At 43.7% G+C, this 17,603-nt stretch overlaps 1 protein-coding gene across 7 annotated transcripts in view; it reads right to left on the bottom strand.

Moving 5' to 3' along the window:
- TPCN2 (two pore segment channel 2) overlaps nucleotides 1–12,347 on the bottom strand; it is a 54,477-nt gene extending 42,130 nt beyond the window's left edge. For 2 of the 7 annotated variants that reach the window (XM_037899980.2, XM_043548608.1), the window contains exons 1-4: nucleotides 11,724–11,987; nucleotides 5,382–5,446; nucleotides 4,621–4,697; nucleotides 3,821–3,998 (exon numbers count right to left, since the gene is read on the bottom strand). In XM_037899980.2, the coding sequence (XP_037755908.1) occupies nucleotides 3,821–3,998; nucleotides 4,621–4,697; nucleotides 5,382–5,446; nucleotides 11,724–11,856 (453 nt within the window). In that variant the 5' untranslated portion in view covers nucleotides 11,857–11,987. Of the gene's footprint in view, nucleotides 1–3,820; nucleotides 3,999–4,609; nucleotides 4,698–5,381; nucleotides 5,447–11,723 lie in introns of those variants that run through there. The other 5 variants (XM_037899983.2, XM_043548609.1, XM_037899979.2 and 2 more) reach the window with 4 other exon arrangements.
- Nucleotides 12,348–17,603: the final 5,256 nt, after the last annotated feature.

The raw sequence follows: 17,603 nt of genomic DNA, 5'->3' as shown, positions 1-17,603 counted from the left end.
GCGCTACTAGCACTGCAAACTGAGCAGCTCCGCACCCGCCCTCCCCAGCAGCCGTTGTTGCAAAACTCTTTCCCATGCACCCCCTAGACACTGCCAATACACCTCTTATCAACCTCCTGGCTCCAGTCTGTACTCGCTGCATTCAACTCCTGCCCCGTCACAGTCCAGCCTTGCGGACTCCCAGTACCCACTGCACTCAACACCCGTCCCTCTGCAGTTTAGCCCTGCTGAAGTACAGTACCCGCTGCACTGTACTCCAAAGGAGAGGCTGGATATGATACCTGGACATGCAAAAATCTTTAACCATCCCGGGACCCCACCTACTGCTGGGACCCTCCCTTCCCCCTCAGTGCTGATGTGTGTTTTTGTTTCTCTCTCCTCTGGCTATTGTTTTTTTAATAAAATAATTCTTTTGGTTTGAAAGTAATCTTTATTACATTAATTGAAAGCAAACAGAGCCCTGCAAAGCAACAGGCAATTTTCTTACACCTTCAAAGTGCATCATCTACACCAATCACAATCGTCTCCTAGCATTACAAGCACTGCATTCCCGAGCACAGCAACAAATATTAGTGGCTTTCAGCTTCAGATTGCTGCCTCAAGGCATCCCTGATCCTTATGGCCCCACACTGCACCCCTCTAATAGCTCTGGTCTCTGGATGTTCAAATTCAGCCTCCAGGTACTGAACCTCAGCGGTCCAGCCCTGAGTGAAACTTTCACCCTTCCCTTCACAAATATTATGGAGCGTACAGGATGCAGCTATAAGCATAGGAATATTGTCATCGGCCAGGTCCAGCTTCCCATAGAGGCAGCACCAGCGGGCCTTTAAACAGCCAAAAGCACACTCAACACCCATTCTGCACTTGCTCAGCCTGTTGAACCACTCCTTGCTGCTGTCAAGGTGCCCCATGCATGGCTTCATAAGCCACAGCATTAAGGGGTAGGCAGGGTCTCCCAGGATCACAATGGGCATTTTGACTTCCCCTAGGGTGATCTTCTGGACCAGAAAGAAAGTTCCTGCTTGCAGCTTCCTGAACAGGTCAGTGTTCCAAAAGATCCGTGCATTGCGCACCTTTCAGGACCAGCCTGAGTTAATGTCCATGAAACACCCACGGTGATCTACAAGCACCTGGAGAACCACTGAGAAATACCCTTTATGATTAATGTACTCAGTGGCTAGGTGGTCTGGCTAGGTGCCAGAACTGGAATATGCGTGCCATCTATCGCCCCTCTGCAGTTAGGGAAGCCCATTTGTAAGCCATCCACAATGTCATGCACGTTGCCCAGAGTCATGGTTTTTTGGAGCAGGATGCGATTAATGGCCCTGCACACTTCCATCAACATGAGTCCAACGGTCGACTTTTCCACTCCGAACTGGTTAGCGACCAATCGGTAGCAGTCTGGAGTAGCCAGTTTCCACAGTGCAATCGCCATGCGCTTCTCCAACGACAGGGGAGCTCTTATTTTCATGTCCTTGCGCCACAGGGCTGGGGTGAGCTCATCACACAGGCCCATGAATGTGGCTTTCCTCATCCGAAAGTTCTGCAGCCACTGCTCATCATCCCAGACGTGCATGACGATGTGATCCCACCACTCAGTGCTTATTTTCCAAGCCCAAAAGCAGCATTCCACTGTGGTCAGCACCTCCGTGAATGCCACAAGCAATCTCGTGTCGTAACTGCTATGCGTTGCGAGATCAATGTCGCACTCTTCTTGCCTTTATAGTTTAGGGAATAACTTGGTGAGCAGAGAATCACGGGAGGGTCTTCTCCAAGACTGCGGCTTCCGCCCTGACCCTTATGCAGCTCGCCTGTGTGCAGCAATGGTGTCCCCCCAGGCCGCCAGTGACAGCAGAGTGGTGCAGGAAAGTTACCCTTAATGGGGCAAGAAACAAAGCAGCTCTGCCAAAGAACCTGCAGCAGCGGATTGCCCAGTATCTCCATGAGAGTTTCATGGAGATCTCTGAGGCAGATTCCCAGGAAGTGAGGGAGTCAATCAACACCCTGTTCCACCATACAGATTAGGCATGTAGTGGTACGCGCATCATACAGACACAAGCCTGCTTTCTGCAACCCTCCTGCCCCCACAACTCGCTTCAGCGATTCCCAAAATCAAAGCCACTTACCAGGGGCCTCCTCTCCTGTTTGCGCTTTGCCAAGATCCGACAGCTGTGACTGCCTAGCCTCCTGAGGGGTAGAGAAAAGCTCTGGGCTGCATGCATCTCTGACCTCCAAGTCATCCTCTGCCTCTGGGTCCCCATCCCTCCACATCCTTGTCCAAGATTTCCTCCTCCTGGTTCGGTCCACTCTCGACTGGCAGGCGAGCCACCGAAGTATGCACAGTGGCCTTCGCAGTGGAGGTGGGATTGCCACCAAGTACTGCGTCCAGCTCTTTGTAGAACCGGCAGCTCATGGGCGCAGCACCGGAGTGGCAACTTGCCTCCCGCGCCTTGTGGTAGGCGTTCCGCAGCTCCTTCACTTTGACCCTGCACTGCAGTGTATCCCAGTCATGACCCCTTTCTGCCATGCACCATGAAATCTGTCAGTAGGTATCATAATTCCTACGGCTGGGGTGCAGCTGGGACTGAACAGCCTCCTCTCCCCAAATGTTGATGAGGTCCAGCAGCTTGGCATTGCTCCAAGCGGGGGATCGCCTGGTGCATGGAGCAGGCTTGCTCACCTGGAAAGATGCACTGAGACCACTGCACGCATCACTGAGCAAACAGGAAGGGGACTTTCAAAATTCCCAAGGAATTTATGAGGTGGGGATGACGGTTGGTCACCTGACGGCAGAGCAGTAGAGTTCAAACCGATGGCCAGAGAGGCGAGAACAGGCATTGTGGGACACTTCCCGAAGGCCAATCACAGCACTGTAATTGACCAGGGTGTCTACACTGGCACCGTGGTGCTGTATCTCCGGCGCAGAAAACTGTACACCTCTCATCGGGGTGGTTTGTTTAGAGCACTGCAACTGCGCAGTTTCTGCTCACTCAGTGGCTTGGCAGTGTGTACACCACGGGAGTTACTGCTTTACTGCACAGAAATCTGCTTTACTGCATAGAAACTTGACAGTGTAGACAAAGCCTCAGTCTTTGTTTGCAAATATTTCCCACGGAATGTGGCAAAAACACCTTACACTGAATCCTAGAATTCTTCTACTAGCGGAGCTAAGTAAGAGTCAACAGAAGTTGCAGGTGCTCCTCACCTCTTTGAGTAAACCATATATATATATATATATATATATATATATATATATATATATATATACACACACACACACACATATACACACACACACACAGTAAATATCTGTGTAGTGATCAAAATGCTGATCCTTCAAAAATAGGAAGCACTTAAGGGTTCAAACTGCAGAAATTAGTCTGAATCTGAGCAAACTGGATCATTTAGGGCCCAATTCTACAACACTAACAAAAATAGCAAGAATACCTGGCCAAATAAGGTCAGCCAGATCTGGCCCTTAGCAACACAATTATCAATTTATTTACTGTCAGTGAACAGCTGTCTGAATTTAAGGAAATATGGTCGTATTTCTTGGAAATGCATGACTAATATCTCCCTAATTTTGAAGTGTTTTTGCATTGTTTTTATACATCAATGTGAAGTTGCATTTTTTCCAAAATTTAAGATATAATCAAACACCACAAATTCAAAACCTGCAAACCTCAATATCCTTTCAAATCACACCATCTCCCAAAATATAAAGGAGGGACAGACAGATCACTTTGACTGTGTCTACCATAAATATGCTGAGCAAGTACACATACTTCTTACATACTGTACAGACCACGACTTTGCTCACCTTCCCAGAGACGTCAGCTATAAAGACGAGGAAACAAAGCAGCTCTATACTTTCAGTCAGGCCACAAGGAGGCTCCCAGGCTGTGCCGCGATATCGTACATCCGACGTGATCGTGAGCGAAGAAGGGGTTTCAATGAAAGCCAGAGCCAGGATTAGAGTAATGGTGAGACTCAAAACCCTGGAAGGGTGGGGAACATAAAGACAGGAATTAAAGGGAGCAGACACCGATCACAAAATTAAATGAGATCAGAAGGATATCAAATTTCATAATGGTATTAAGCTTAATGCATATAGTGGACACCATCTGAAAGCACTATATCACACCCCTAAGCAGTACAGGACTTTTGTCTGCATTTACAATAAAAAGGCTGGCCTCAAACCAAATACCACAGCTTGGAAAATGTTGCACTTTTAATAGCACCCACTGGAAAACAGATGAGCTAGAAGACACACAGTTGCTGCTGCTTAATTAAATGCTAATAACAAATACAAATTTGAATAACTGTAGTGTATGATCCTGCAAACCCTTAATTCCTGCAAACAGTCTTTACTCATGTGACTAGCCCCACGGAATTCTATAGAGCTATCTGCAGGAGTAAGAGTTTACAATACTTCTTACTGTCCACTCTCATCACTTGCACATTTATTCTTCATTTTGATTTGCTGAAAAAGTTTGTTTGGGAATAAAACAACAAGTATTATATTAGCTACTCAAACTAACAAAAAACAAAGACAAGAAGTCATTTCAAAACCCACTGCTAAATGAGAGAGACAAAAAGAGCAGAATACCAAGTTCTCACCACTGGCAAATTTTTGAATAGTACCATCGATAAAGCCACAGCGATTTGGAGTCCACTCGGTGGTTTATGGAACGATACTGGAAGCAGGAGACAAAGCATAGAAAAGTAATTCAGACACTGCATTTGGTTGCTGCCTCAAAGAGGGAGAAAAAGCTATTTAAAACCTAATTTGAGACACTTTCAGCTTTATACTAAGACATAGAGGCAACTAAAAAAGAAAAATTACTGTTCATGTAAAGTGAAGTCCACCAATGACTACCCCTTAGCTTGCACACATGTGAAGAAAAAAATGACAGGGGAAAGAAATTGCTTTTATAAAGACCTCTTCATCCAAGAACCTCAAGACATGTTACTCTCATAAATTATACCTCAGCACCTATAGGAGGTAGGCATCATTACTGCCATATATAGGTCAGTTAATTGAGGCACAGAGAGGCTAATTACCTTGCCTAAACCCATGCAATTAGCCAATAACTGAGCAGGAAATAAAGTTCAGGAGTTCTGACAGTAGTCTCCTGCTCTATTCATTAAACTCTCACCAAGTATAATTATTACCCTCACTTATTTAGCGTTCCTTCAATCGAAGTTTGTTCAAAATACCCTAAGTATAGTAAATGTGGAATAAACAGATTCTGAAAATAAGAGCTAGCCTAAGAACTGTGACTTCCACGACCTCCATGACTAAATCGTAGCCTTAATTTTAACATGTAACAAATACGCAGCACTGTAGGCACAGAAAGAAAGAAACAAATTCTATTTACCTGTATTGCATCTTCAATAAATACTACAGCTTGATTTATGTAAAGATCATGGGCAGCTCCAGCAGCTGTGAGGTTAAAAGAAACGGTGGTCATTTATGTTACCTGGGCAATGCCTGCCACACCAATTATTAATTATTATTTATGGTAGCAACTAGGCATCCCCATCACGGTCCAAGACCCCAGTGTGTTAGGTGCTGTACAAAACACAAAACAAAAAGATAATCTGTGCCACAAAGAGTTTACAATATAGGTATAAGACAAGAGACAACAACGGAAAGGGGAGCACACAAAAATCAGATAATAAAAGTCAGCACAATATGCAGAGGTCTAAGCACACCAACTTGCTTACCGTGGTCAAATTTTATCGTGTTTTTGAATGTGGATTATGAAGAGATGAAGCTTCCTTTCCTATCTTATAGACACTACCTTAACTGAGTGAATATGAAATAAAGAAATCTACTTTTCTTTTCACACTTCACTGCAGAATCTGTGAGTAAACCCAGCGTAAACACAGACTAGTCTATATATAATCAATTTCACTTTCAGGTCCTCCTGTAGCTTGTTTCTAAAATGAAGTGGTTGGGTTACAAGATTCACAGGTCATTTGTTTCAGGAAGAGAGGGCGGGAAAAGAGCAACCTTTCTCCACCAAAATGTCAAAAGATGTCATATAAAAATAAACTTTTACAAAACCAAAGGCCAATAGAAAGGTTTCCAAAACTTAAATTTGGAAAAAAATTTGTCCGAATGGTGTCCCTACAATCCCCTATCTCCTGCAAAGAACCATGCCTTTCAACTTAACAAGGCCTAAATGTGGAATGCAATGTGTGGCAGTGTGGCAACATGAGGTATACAAAAAAATTATTAATTCAGGAAATTTAAAATGCTTTGTCAGTCTTTAGACAGTTCTTTAGAGTAAATAGCTCTTTTTATAACCTTTTCATTATTTCTGATGTAAACATTTTCAACGAGGGGGCATAAAATTTGTGTGGACCATTGGTAACCCTGGGGCCAAAATGAACAATATTGCTCAAAATGAAGTATAAAAATCAGAGATATGTAGGGCTGGAAGGGACATCATTTAAGTCCGCCCCTTAAGCTGAGGCAGGACCAAATATACCTACACCATCCTTGACAACTGTTTATCTAATCTGTTCTGATGGGGATTCCACAACCTCTGTTGGCACTTAACTACCCTTATAGTTGGAAAGTTTTTCCTAACTTAAATCTCCCTTGCTGCAGATTAAGCCCATTACAGTTCTTCTTGTCCAACCTTTAGTGGACATGGGGAACAACTGATCCCCATCCTCCTTGTAACACTCAATGTATCTGAAGACTTATCAGGTCCCCCCAGTCAGTCTTCTTTTCTTAAGACAAACATACCCAATTTTTTTAACCTTTCCACCTAGGTCAGGTTTTCTAAACCTTTTATCATTTTTGTTGCTCTCCTCTGGACTCTCCAATTTGTCCTCATCTTTCCTAAAGTGAAGCACCTAGAATTGGGCACAGTACTCTAGCAGAGGCCTCACCAGCTGCTGAGTAGAGCAGGATAATTACCTCCCATATCTTACATAGTTAAGAGTCTGCAGGAAACCATAAAAAATAGGTAGTCAGGGCTTTAAAAAAAAAATCTGGGAGATAAATTGTTTATAATACACTTGCTATTTGAACCCTCACTTACACTGTAGGAATAATCTCAGTCCCTATTAATGTTACATACTCCCCCACACATGTGGTATAACAATAAGATGCTTACATTTACTCTGCACCTTTCACAACAAAGGACGGACACCAACATCTACCACAAACTATACACAGAAAATCAGCCATGTGTTGGCAATGATGGTCACCATCAGCTGAACACTCCCATTCCCCCCACAACAGTATGGGGAATGGGAGAGGACATTATGGCCAAGAACACAAGGATAACCCCTCTTTCAAAAAGAACTTTAATGTCTATGCAAGCAGACAGGATTTCTATTTGCAAAGTCTATTCAAAAGACACACACATCCACACATCGAAGGCTTCTCTACAAAGGGAAATTTACTGGCATTACTATTGTTAATTATTTTTATTACCAGTCTCTGGAAGCCCAAGTCCTGGGCCAAGACCCTATTGTGCTAGGCACTGTAAAAACACAGAACATACTGGCATAGCTTTATTGCGATAGTTATAATTCCCCATTTGGACACTCTTATTCAGAGTAATAGTGGCCTTTTTTCAGTTTACTTGATGTTGCTAAATTATGTTGATAATTGTATCATGCCAGTAAGTTGCCCCATGTAGACATTAAGCTCTGAGTAACTTACATAGCACTCAGTGTCAGGATTTCTTTGTCAGGATTTGAGTATTTGATTCCCAGAAGCCTACTGCTTTGCTGACAAAAACATCCCCTCCAGTGCAAGGGCTCATAGAGAGGTTAATCAGAGAAAAGGAAAAGTGAAATAAATCCTGTTGGAATGATTTCTAAGTGACTGACTCTTACCCAGTTGTTATTACAGGCACAAAGGGCTGCATTTCCAGTCAGCAAAAATCAGAGATACAGAAAATCAGAACAATTCCTATTTAATAGAGTCTCAGCCAAATTCCTTTTTGGTAGCATCTATAATCCAACACACCTTCAGTCTGTTATCCAGATTTACATTTTTTAAAAAGATATATAGCTTCAAAATTCTAGGCCTGACCTTGATCCCACTGAACTCAATGGAATGGTGCCACAGATTGAAAGGGGAGAAGGACTGGGTCCTCTCTTTTTATATCTACCCGCAGCTTTTATTACTACATCCACCAGGGCAGGATCCAAAACAAGGGAAAAACTGACAGCAAGTAATGAAGTAAAATAAAGCATCACTACATAACCGTTATATTATCATGGCAATGTAGGACTGCAAGAGACCTTGATAGGTCATCTAGACCAGAACCCTTCACCAAGGCAGGACTAAGTATATTCTAGACAGGTTAGACAAATGCTTGTCAGGGTTTGTTCTTAAAAACCTCCAATAACAGAGATTCCACAACCATTCTAGGTGATTTGTTCTTGTGTTTAAATACCTTGACAGTTAGGAGGTTTTTCCTAATGTCTAACCTAAATCTCCCTTGCTGCAATTTAAGCCCATTATGAAATTATCAATCCAAAATTAATTAACAAAGTCTGTAGTAAGTTACATATACAGCAAGAGTCAAGAATGAGCACTTCCACCTTTATTCTGACTTTATGCCTTTGGTATCAAGGAATCTTTGATTGCCCAGTAATTAATCCAGTAAAGGGAATCAGAAAGTCTATGCCTGTGGGGGGGGAGGAGGAGAAGTCTCTCCCTCAGAGAGCAAATGATGACGGGGCTCAGAGGCACACATAATACATGCAAGTAACAGGTTCTAGAGAGCCTGAATTTTAAAAGAGAAGATGCCATCTCCCCTGACGTTCCTATAGCCGACAAGTTCAGTACCAGCACCTCCAAACTATCCCTGCAGGACATAGCAGTCAAGGAGGCTGACTGGGACGTTATGAGAAAAAAATTGATCCCATAGGTAGTATAGCTTTGCCCACATCCCTGGTTCAAAAGCATAACGCATCACTAAGCAATATGCACCACTGAATTGAATTCCCAGATGACTGATTTGAATAGCATTCAATTTCCTAAGACGTTAGCAAACAATTTAAAAATGTCACCGCATATTTGTGTGTAACAACCACATCTTTTTTAAACAGACACTGACATCAACCATGAAGACAAATGCAACAGAGATTAAATTGCTTTACAAAAAAACAGAGGCTGCTTTCAAACCGCAGAAAAGGCCTTTAGTAGTCTTATCTTTTTAAATCTTAGATTCCCCATTTGTGTGACCACAGAATAATAATGCCAAAGTTGATTACAGGAATACTGTCAGGAACTGGGGAAAGAGGGAGGAACAGTTAGGATGGGATTTTTAAAAGCACCCTGCACTGACTTAATTCTGCTCCCACGGATTTCAGTAAGAGTAGTGTTAAGGCAATGCTGAGCACTTTGGAAAAATCCCACCCTTAGGTTTTATATTAAAATAAATGTGTTTGCAGTTCTAGTAAAGATAATTTGTGTGTGATTTATGCACTACCAAGAATGCGCTACTCAAAGGCCTAGTCTACACTCAAAATTAGGTAGACATAGCTACAGCGCTCCGGGGTGTGAAAAAAATCACACCCCATAGCACCGTAGCTATGCCAACATAACATCCAGTGTAGGCACAGCTAGGTCAATGGAAGAATTCTTCCATCAGCCTAGTTACAGCCATTCAGAGAGATGGATTACCTACAGTGACCAAAAAAACCCCTTCCGTTGATGTAGGAAGCATCTACACGACGGCGCTACAGAGCCATAGCTGTAGCTACACAGCTATAGCGCCCAGAGCATAGATATGACTGGGCCCAATTATTCTACCCTTATAGTGAGCAGTGTTTAACACGAGTAGTCACACAATGGAAGAAGTCAGAAAAATGACTAGACAAGGCACCCTCTCACAAATAATCTAAAAAAGAAGACATCAGTGGCTGGGACATGTGCCGAGAATCGAAAGAGAACGCTTACCAAATACCGTCCTTGAATGGATGTCAGCAAACGCAAGAAGAAAGAGAGGAAGATCATGAATAACATGGAAATGAACAGTTCTGAATGACATCAAGCACCTCAACATGAATTGGGAAGATTTGGAGAGAAGGGCAGTTGACAGGCAAGAATGGCAAATGTGGGTAACCCAATGGACAGCAAAGCACGGGATGGACTGAGGTCTAAGATCTAAGTCACACAATGATGAGTAAGTGGCATTCAGTTTAAGAGTGCTACTAAGTTCAACACAAAATTGGGCTCTTAGAAACAATTATGTAAAGTGCCTTGCAATTTAAGGCTGGGATTTTCAAAAGAAGCCTAAGGGAGTTAGGTGCTCGATTCCTACTGAAATTTAATAAGAGTTGTAGAGTTAGCCACCCAACTCTTGTTGAATTTCAAATAGGAAATAAGCACCTCCCTCCCTTTGGCTCCTTTGAAAATCCCAGCCTAAAGACAGTGTGAAGTTTAGTTTATACAATTTTCCATGACACCTTCCCTTCAACATAAAGACGTCTTAAGCGCCCACTTAAGACATCTACATCTCTTGTAAGTGGGCGGGGGGGGGAGAATTTAGCCCTTAACATAAAATAAATCTGAAAGAAAACAGCATGATGCAGGAGTGGACGATTGAAAACACATTAAACCTCAAGTCTTCTTGTTTTTGTTCACTCATTATCCCCAGTCAGCTAGACTCATCCAAAACAAGTAAGTAAATAAATCAGTGGCATAGTGAAGGTAAGTAATGCAATGTGACAAATCAAATTGAAATCCACATGCCAGCTATGTATATACACTATCAGTCTATGGGCATTAAACCTGATACACCAGGGCTTGTCTACACTGGGAAATTGACAGAACTATCTTATTCCAGGACAACTAATTTGGAATAGCTCCCTGTGTGGACATCCTATTTAGGAATAAACAATCACTTTATTCTGGAATAAACAGTGAACTTCCAAAGCACAGCAAACTGTTCCAGAATCAAATCATCTTTATTCCAGAACAGACTGTCCAGATGGGGAGATACTCCAGTGCACTTTATTCCACCATCAACTACTTCATCAGTTTCCCCCTGCAGACAACCCTCAGTCTAGAATGATTACTGGCATCACTCTATTGGCCCTGAATCTTTGCTCTGCAGCTGCCACCCACCCTAGTGTCACCAAGGCCGAGGTCCTGCAGGCACTAGTCCATATGCTATAAGCACCGCCCAGCAGGCGCCGAAGTCCATGTTCTATGGGTTTTTCATAGGCAATACCCCCGGGCACTGAGATCGCTGATCTAAGGGGTCTTTTAAGCACCATGCTCTAGATGCTCTAGCTCCCCCACACACACACGGGCAGCAGTGCCTTTGCTCTATGGGGCAAAACCTACCTACTATGCAAAAAGAAAAGGAGGACTTGTGGCACCTTAGAGACTAACCAATTTATTTGAGCATAAGCTTTCGTGAGCTACAGCTCACTTCATCGGATGCATTCAGTGGAAAATACGAAAGCTTATGCTCAAATAAATTGGTTAGTCTCTAAGGTGCCACAAGTCCTCCTTTTCTTTTTGCGAATACAGACTAACACGGCTGCTACTCTGAAATCTGCTACCTACTATGGACTCCCCTAGAGGGGCAGGCGCTTATACAGGTGCCACTTTACAGAGCCCAGTCCCTGGGTACGCCGGGAACGCCCCATAATCTCCCTGCCCCAGCGGGACCCCTCTGCGAGGCACCAGCCCGTGGCACCATGCCCGAGGCTCCCCGGGCGCCACTCACCGTCCTCGACGGTGCAGGAGGCCGCGGGATCGGGGCAGTCGCCGGCCCCGAAGGTTCCCCTGTGCGGGTGGCCGCGGCCCGCTGTCCGGGCAGGCAGCAGGGGCTCCTTCTCGGTGCCGGCTCCCTCCAACATGGACAGCGGCGGCTGCGCCAGGCGCTCCCCTGCAACACTTCCCGGCCGCGGCCGCCCGGCCCATAGGGAGAAGGAAGGCGGCAGCAGGGCTCACCCCGCCGGGGCTGGTCTGGAGCTCTGCCCCGGGAGAGCCGGCTCCGCCCGCTACACGTGACCCGGCCGCCGGCGGGAGGAGGAGCCGCCTGACCCCAGCCCGGCCGCCTCCTGCGGGACTGCAGTGCAGCGCCCCGGCCTGCGCGAGCGGCTGGCGGGCGTTCCAGGGGGACTCGCGGGGACTAGGAGCAGACGTAGCAGGGGCTCCGGTGTGCGAGGGGCTGGGGCTCCGAGGGGTCCTGGGTGCGGTGGGGTGCGGGATCTGCCAGGGAAAGCGGGGCATAGTAGGGAGGCTGGGTCTCGTGGCTGCTGTTACGGCCTGGAGCCCCTCTTCCTGACTGAGTGACTCCCAGTATCACCAGCGTGATCACTGCTGTACCAGGCTCTCTCCCTCAGCTGGTGCAGGGGAGTCAGGACATAGGTGATAAACACTTTCATCTGTCCACAGGAGAGTATCCCACAGTCACTCCTGCTGCCTTGGTTCACACTAAGCAGAACTATAAATCTCCTAAGGCGCTGGAGCCTACACTGCTAACACATCATCGTTACTGTGATTATTGTCTGTATATCGCAACACTATAGCCACAGCTGCACAAGACAGAAAATCAGGATCCAATTTTTAAAAAATCTGCTTAACTGGACAGTACAAATCAATTTCCTGGCATAGTTCTGGTGCCACTGGTCTCTCCAAACCACTGTATAGCTAGACAGCACAGTACTTCATTTGCCGTAAATATGGCCCAGATCCTCAAAGGTATTTAGGCACTATGGGGGACTTAGGTGCCTAAATATTTGAGGATCTGGACCTCTGTGAAAGCCTTTGGCTAATATTTGATACTTGGCATTAGGCCAACTTCTTTAGAGTAGAATCCAATAATATGAGGTAAAAGTAGACTTACTGTACACCGAGTGACCACAGATAGAATTAAGAACCTCATTTATTAACTGTCATATCATCCATAACATTTTTTCCAGAGGACTGAGCACTGGATTGGGAGTTGGAAGGTCCTGTCTCTGCCACCTACTCACTGTATAGGTTTGGCCAAGTCATTTCACCTTCTGTCTCAATTTGTACTGTCTAAAATGAAGACTACTTATGCACTTCCTTCACAGGGGTGTTCTGAGAATGAGTGACAGTTGGTTGTGTGAAGTGCTTTGAACATGTAAAGCACAATATAGATTATTATTTGTATTACAGTATCACCCAAAATTCCCAATCAGGATCAGGACCACAGAGTACTGTACAAGCACATAGGATGACACAGTCCCTGCCCTGAAGAGTGTGTGCTCTTTATTATTGTAAAATGTTTTGAAGCACGTACTGTACTTACCTGCAACATTGTTTTTAGAAACGAACAATTTATGGACGCCAAGGAGTTCACTGGAAATTGCACTTTCCATCAAAACCTCTCTTTATTTTCACGGAAGCAAGTATTTTCCACCAGGCTGTGTGATTCAGAATAATTAAACATTCCATTCTCACTCCTCATCCACAGGTTGCATCAGATTTCCCTTCTATTGTATGCCTTTAAAGTTCTAGGTGACTTTGTAGGATTACACAGTTTTTTGTTGTAATTCTTTCCTGTGCAGTTTGGAAAGGGTAAAATATAGTGTGAACTATAGTAAAATTATCCATGGGCAATATGTCCAGTGTAATGAAATTAATAGCATGTCTCATCTGAACAAGGTTGTATGCCTCTCTAGATGCTGACTCAGTATAGTTCTGATGGACTTTATAATGTATCTCCAAGATTTAAAACAGAGATTGAGAGACTTTAATTTGTAGAAATATAGGTAAATTTGTAATATAAAAGAATTGAAAGATCAGCAAAGAACTGATTTTACATAAACAAAATATGGTATTTAAGAGAAATCTTCCAGCTGTTTGAGAATGTTGGGGGAAATGACTACATATAGCCATGATGTTTTTAGGATGGAATGTCAGTATGAATCCGTGTAGTCACAGCTGATAGTCAATTCATTTTACAACCTGCCCATTTTTCTAAATCTATATGCCCTCCATATTCATGTTCAGATGTCTACTATGGTAAGCAAAGATGACAGAAGCATCACCTAGAGGAATGCTCATCTGACAGATTTAGGGGAAATTTTTGTATACGTTTCATGGTTCAGTATCTTCAAACTGTGATTTGAATTTTTCTGATAATGTATTAATGTTTGCAGTGTTGTAGCCATGTTGGTCCCAGGATAATAGAGCAACAAGGTGAGTGAGGTAATATCTTTTATTGAACCAACTTCTCATCGTGAAAGAGACAAGCTTGTGAGCTTACACAGAGCTCTTCAGGTCTGGGAAAGGTACTCAGAGTGTCACAGCTAAATAAATGAAGTGGACATTTAACACCCCTGCAGTAGTAGTCCTACTTCACCTTGAATGGTCCATTCTCTTATGCTTAACAATCTGTTCAACCTTGTATTTAGCTGTGACACTCTGGGTAGCTCTACACTGCAATTACACACCTGTGTCTGGCCCATGTCAGCTGACAGGCTGCAGGCCTATAAAATTTCAGTGTAGGCCTTTGGGCTTGGCCTTGAGCCCAGGCTTTGAAACCATCATGGCTCCAGCCTGAGCCTAGACACCTATGCTGCAATTTTAGAGATCTGCAATCTGAATCAGCTGACATGAGTGTTCTATCGCAGTGAAGACATACACAGAGTGCTTAGTTCTTCCTAATTGGTTTTTGAAAAATGCAATGTTAAAAATATTCTTCCACTGAAATTAACTGATGGTCTGAGATCATCCTTAGTGGACAGGTACTACTATTGTAATTGGTACTGGGGGTGGCAGTTTCAACTCAGTCTCAATGCCCATGTAGTCCTTGCTATCTCCCTAACCTTGGAAGCAATTCCATCAGGACAGAATTGAGGTACATCTGCAGAGAAGTAAGGGAAAGCTTGCAATGTCACTATGTGCTGTACTTAGTGGAACAACTTCAGTCTCTAGCATTATCTTGCCACTATTTTTCACCATCTCAAATGTTCACTTAAAATTGTTTGGGATGGTTTATTTGCTTTAACAAAGAAAAACTTTTCCACTATTTAAATGTTTTCAATTTTTAAAGCCTACTTTGATATGTAGGACAGCATCAAAAAATTTTAAGCCAAAATCCTACTGTGAGAAGTAGCTTTTTCATACTCAATGGTACTAATATGGCTATTTGTGTGGGAGCATCATTGAACTGTCAATACATTTTTGAGATGTAATTGTTTTGCTGATTTTGTTTTTAAAATGTAAGTTACTGCCTTATGAGGAAAAAAAAACACTTTCTAAAGCTAACTGAAATTTGTGTAATCATTTAGGCAATTTTCTTTTTAAGATTGAGCAACAAATTATGTGATTGTATTACTGAATAACAGTTCAACTATAGTGCATGTTGGGCAACAAAGATCTTTTCTGTTGTAGAAGTCAGTGTTCCAACTGCAAAGTACTTATAGTTAGAAACAGTAACTCTTCAGAAATATATTCTCTAGCTTAATGAAAGCTGTTCCTGAACCAAACCTTGATGTATGCTCAGGATCTGAACTCATATGTCATTTTTTCACATCACCTGTTTTTATAATGGGACAGCCAAAATCCTTTACCTGGACACAGTCCCAAACTCAAAAATTAAAGTAGACCTATATACCTCAAAAAGAAAAGGAGGACTTGTGGCACCTTAGAGACTAACAAATGTATTTGAGCATAAGCTTTTGTGAGCTACAGCTCACTTCATCCAATGAAGCTCACAAAAGCTTATGCTCAAATATATTTGTTAGTCTCTAGGGTGCCACAAGTCCTCCTTTTCTTTTTGCAAATACAGACTAACACGGCTGCTACTCTGCAACCTGTATACCTCAATTTCCCATCCAGTGTGCTGGTTTCTAACAGCCATTGGTTTGATGCTGCAGTCATTACTGAGGTTCAGAGTCTCATTAACTTCAAGAGTAACCACACCTCTGCTCCAGGCATTCTACCAAGTTTGTTCTGTGTACCCAGCCTTGGCAATGATCCCTAATGAGTCCAAGAGGAGGTGTGGTTGATTTCATAGGACAGAGAGAGAGAGAGACTTATCAAAGGAGCAGGTCTGCAAGAGCAAATAGGCAGGAAAGATAAAACTGCAGACAATCAATTAGTCTGAACACTCAATTACTAAACACCCAATGGTGATAATGGGATTGTGACATCTGAGGTGAGTTGCCAACTCTCCCCCTTTTCTTTCTCTTTTCTCTGCACCACAATCAGCTCAGAACAAGTCCAGGCCAGCCAGAACTTGAACTCAACTATTAGAAATGATGACAAGGTGCTAACATGCCATTTATTTAAAAAAAAAAATTAGCACTAATTCTTAGTGGAATTTTGAAAGATGTTATCTTTTTCTGTTTAATTTGACATTTCACCAGGGGGAAAATGAGTTGGCATATTTTGGCACTAGAAACACAGCATTATCCCCCACTGATTATGGGCCAGAACTGGCTCTCATTAGGTTTTCCATTGACTTCCAAAGGAGCAGCCGCAGGCCTAACACTTTTCTCCACCTGTTTCTTAAACATTGGAAATAACTACGTGACATTCCCTTTGGTGAGTTACTGATAGAGTGATCATGATTAACTTGACATTTGCCAACAGCTGACCACAGTTATTTCCCTTTACAACAGAGGGGGAAATGGTGCTATGGCTAACAGCACTGAGGGCTAACTGTTGGTAAAAGCTGAATTAAGGGTGTCTGCTGAAAGGGCAACACGGAGAGAATTTGAAAAACAAATGTTAAAATGATAAATCTGATTGGTTCAACCAGCAGCTGACTGTGGTGTGGTAGGGGATGGTCATTTGCAGTGTGTTCATGCCACAATGGAAACACAAGAACAGTCTGACAGAGTCATCTTAATTGTTAAGTGTTTAAAACGCTCAGTAGTATAGGAGTAGCAGCAGAAAGTCTGCCTGCCAGTATTCAGTTATGTGATTCTGGCTGTTCTTGCTCTCTCTTTTGTAAGTTGGAAACACACTGAGGACCCCTGCAGCCAACAGCCCTTCCTTGTTCCTTTTTTCCTATGATTGTCCAAAGAGGCAGGAAACAATAGCTTTGGCAAAAGAGTGAATGGAGAAGAGCTCTCATTTCTGACTGAGGTTCCTGGTCATATGAAAATGCGAAGTTAGATCAGAACCTTTGTTTTTAAATTCTGCTGCTTCTGGCTCACCGGGCGTCAACTGTTATGTCTGCAGAGGCAGCTATATCCAAGCCAGGTTTCTCCCCTAGAGGGAGGGTAGGTGGCAGTAGTGCTCACCCTCATGTCCCACCCTGATACCAAATGGTGGAACAGTCTACCACCTGTGGAGGGTGAGGAACCCCGGTGGGCCTGCCTCTATTCCACCCTGGGCCCACGGCCCGCCAGGGATATCGGTTAGCAGCTCCCCCATGGAGCCATGAACACGGGCATGTACCTGGCGCGGTTCACCCTCATCCGTGACGCCTGCCCCTTTTGCAATGTGAGGGAGAATCTGGCATATGCTTATCTTGAATGCACCAGGTTGCAGCCCCTATTCCGGCTCCTCCAGAACCTCCTGTTGAGGTTCTGGCTTCACTTTTCCCCACACCTGTTTATATTCGCACACCCTGTCTGTGGCCCCACAAACTCACAAGACCTCCTCCTGGAACTGG

Source organism: Chelonia mydas, chromosome 6 (genome assembly GCF_015237465.2).
Source record: "Chelonia mydas isolate rCheMyd1 chromosome 6, rCheMyd1.pri.v2, whole genome shotgun sequence".
Classification (NCBI taxonomy): domain Eukaryota; kingdom Metazoa; phylum Chordata; order Testudines; family Cheloniidae; genus Chelonia; species Chelonia mydas.
Note: the sequence above shows the minus strand (reverse complement) of the source record. Positions and strands in the feature narration are given on the sequence as shown.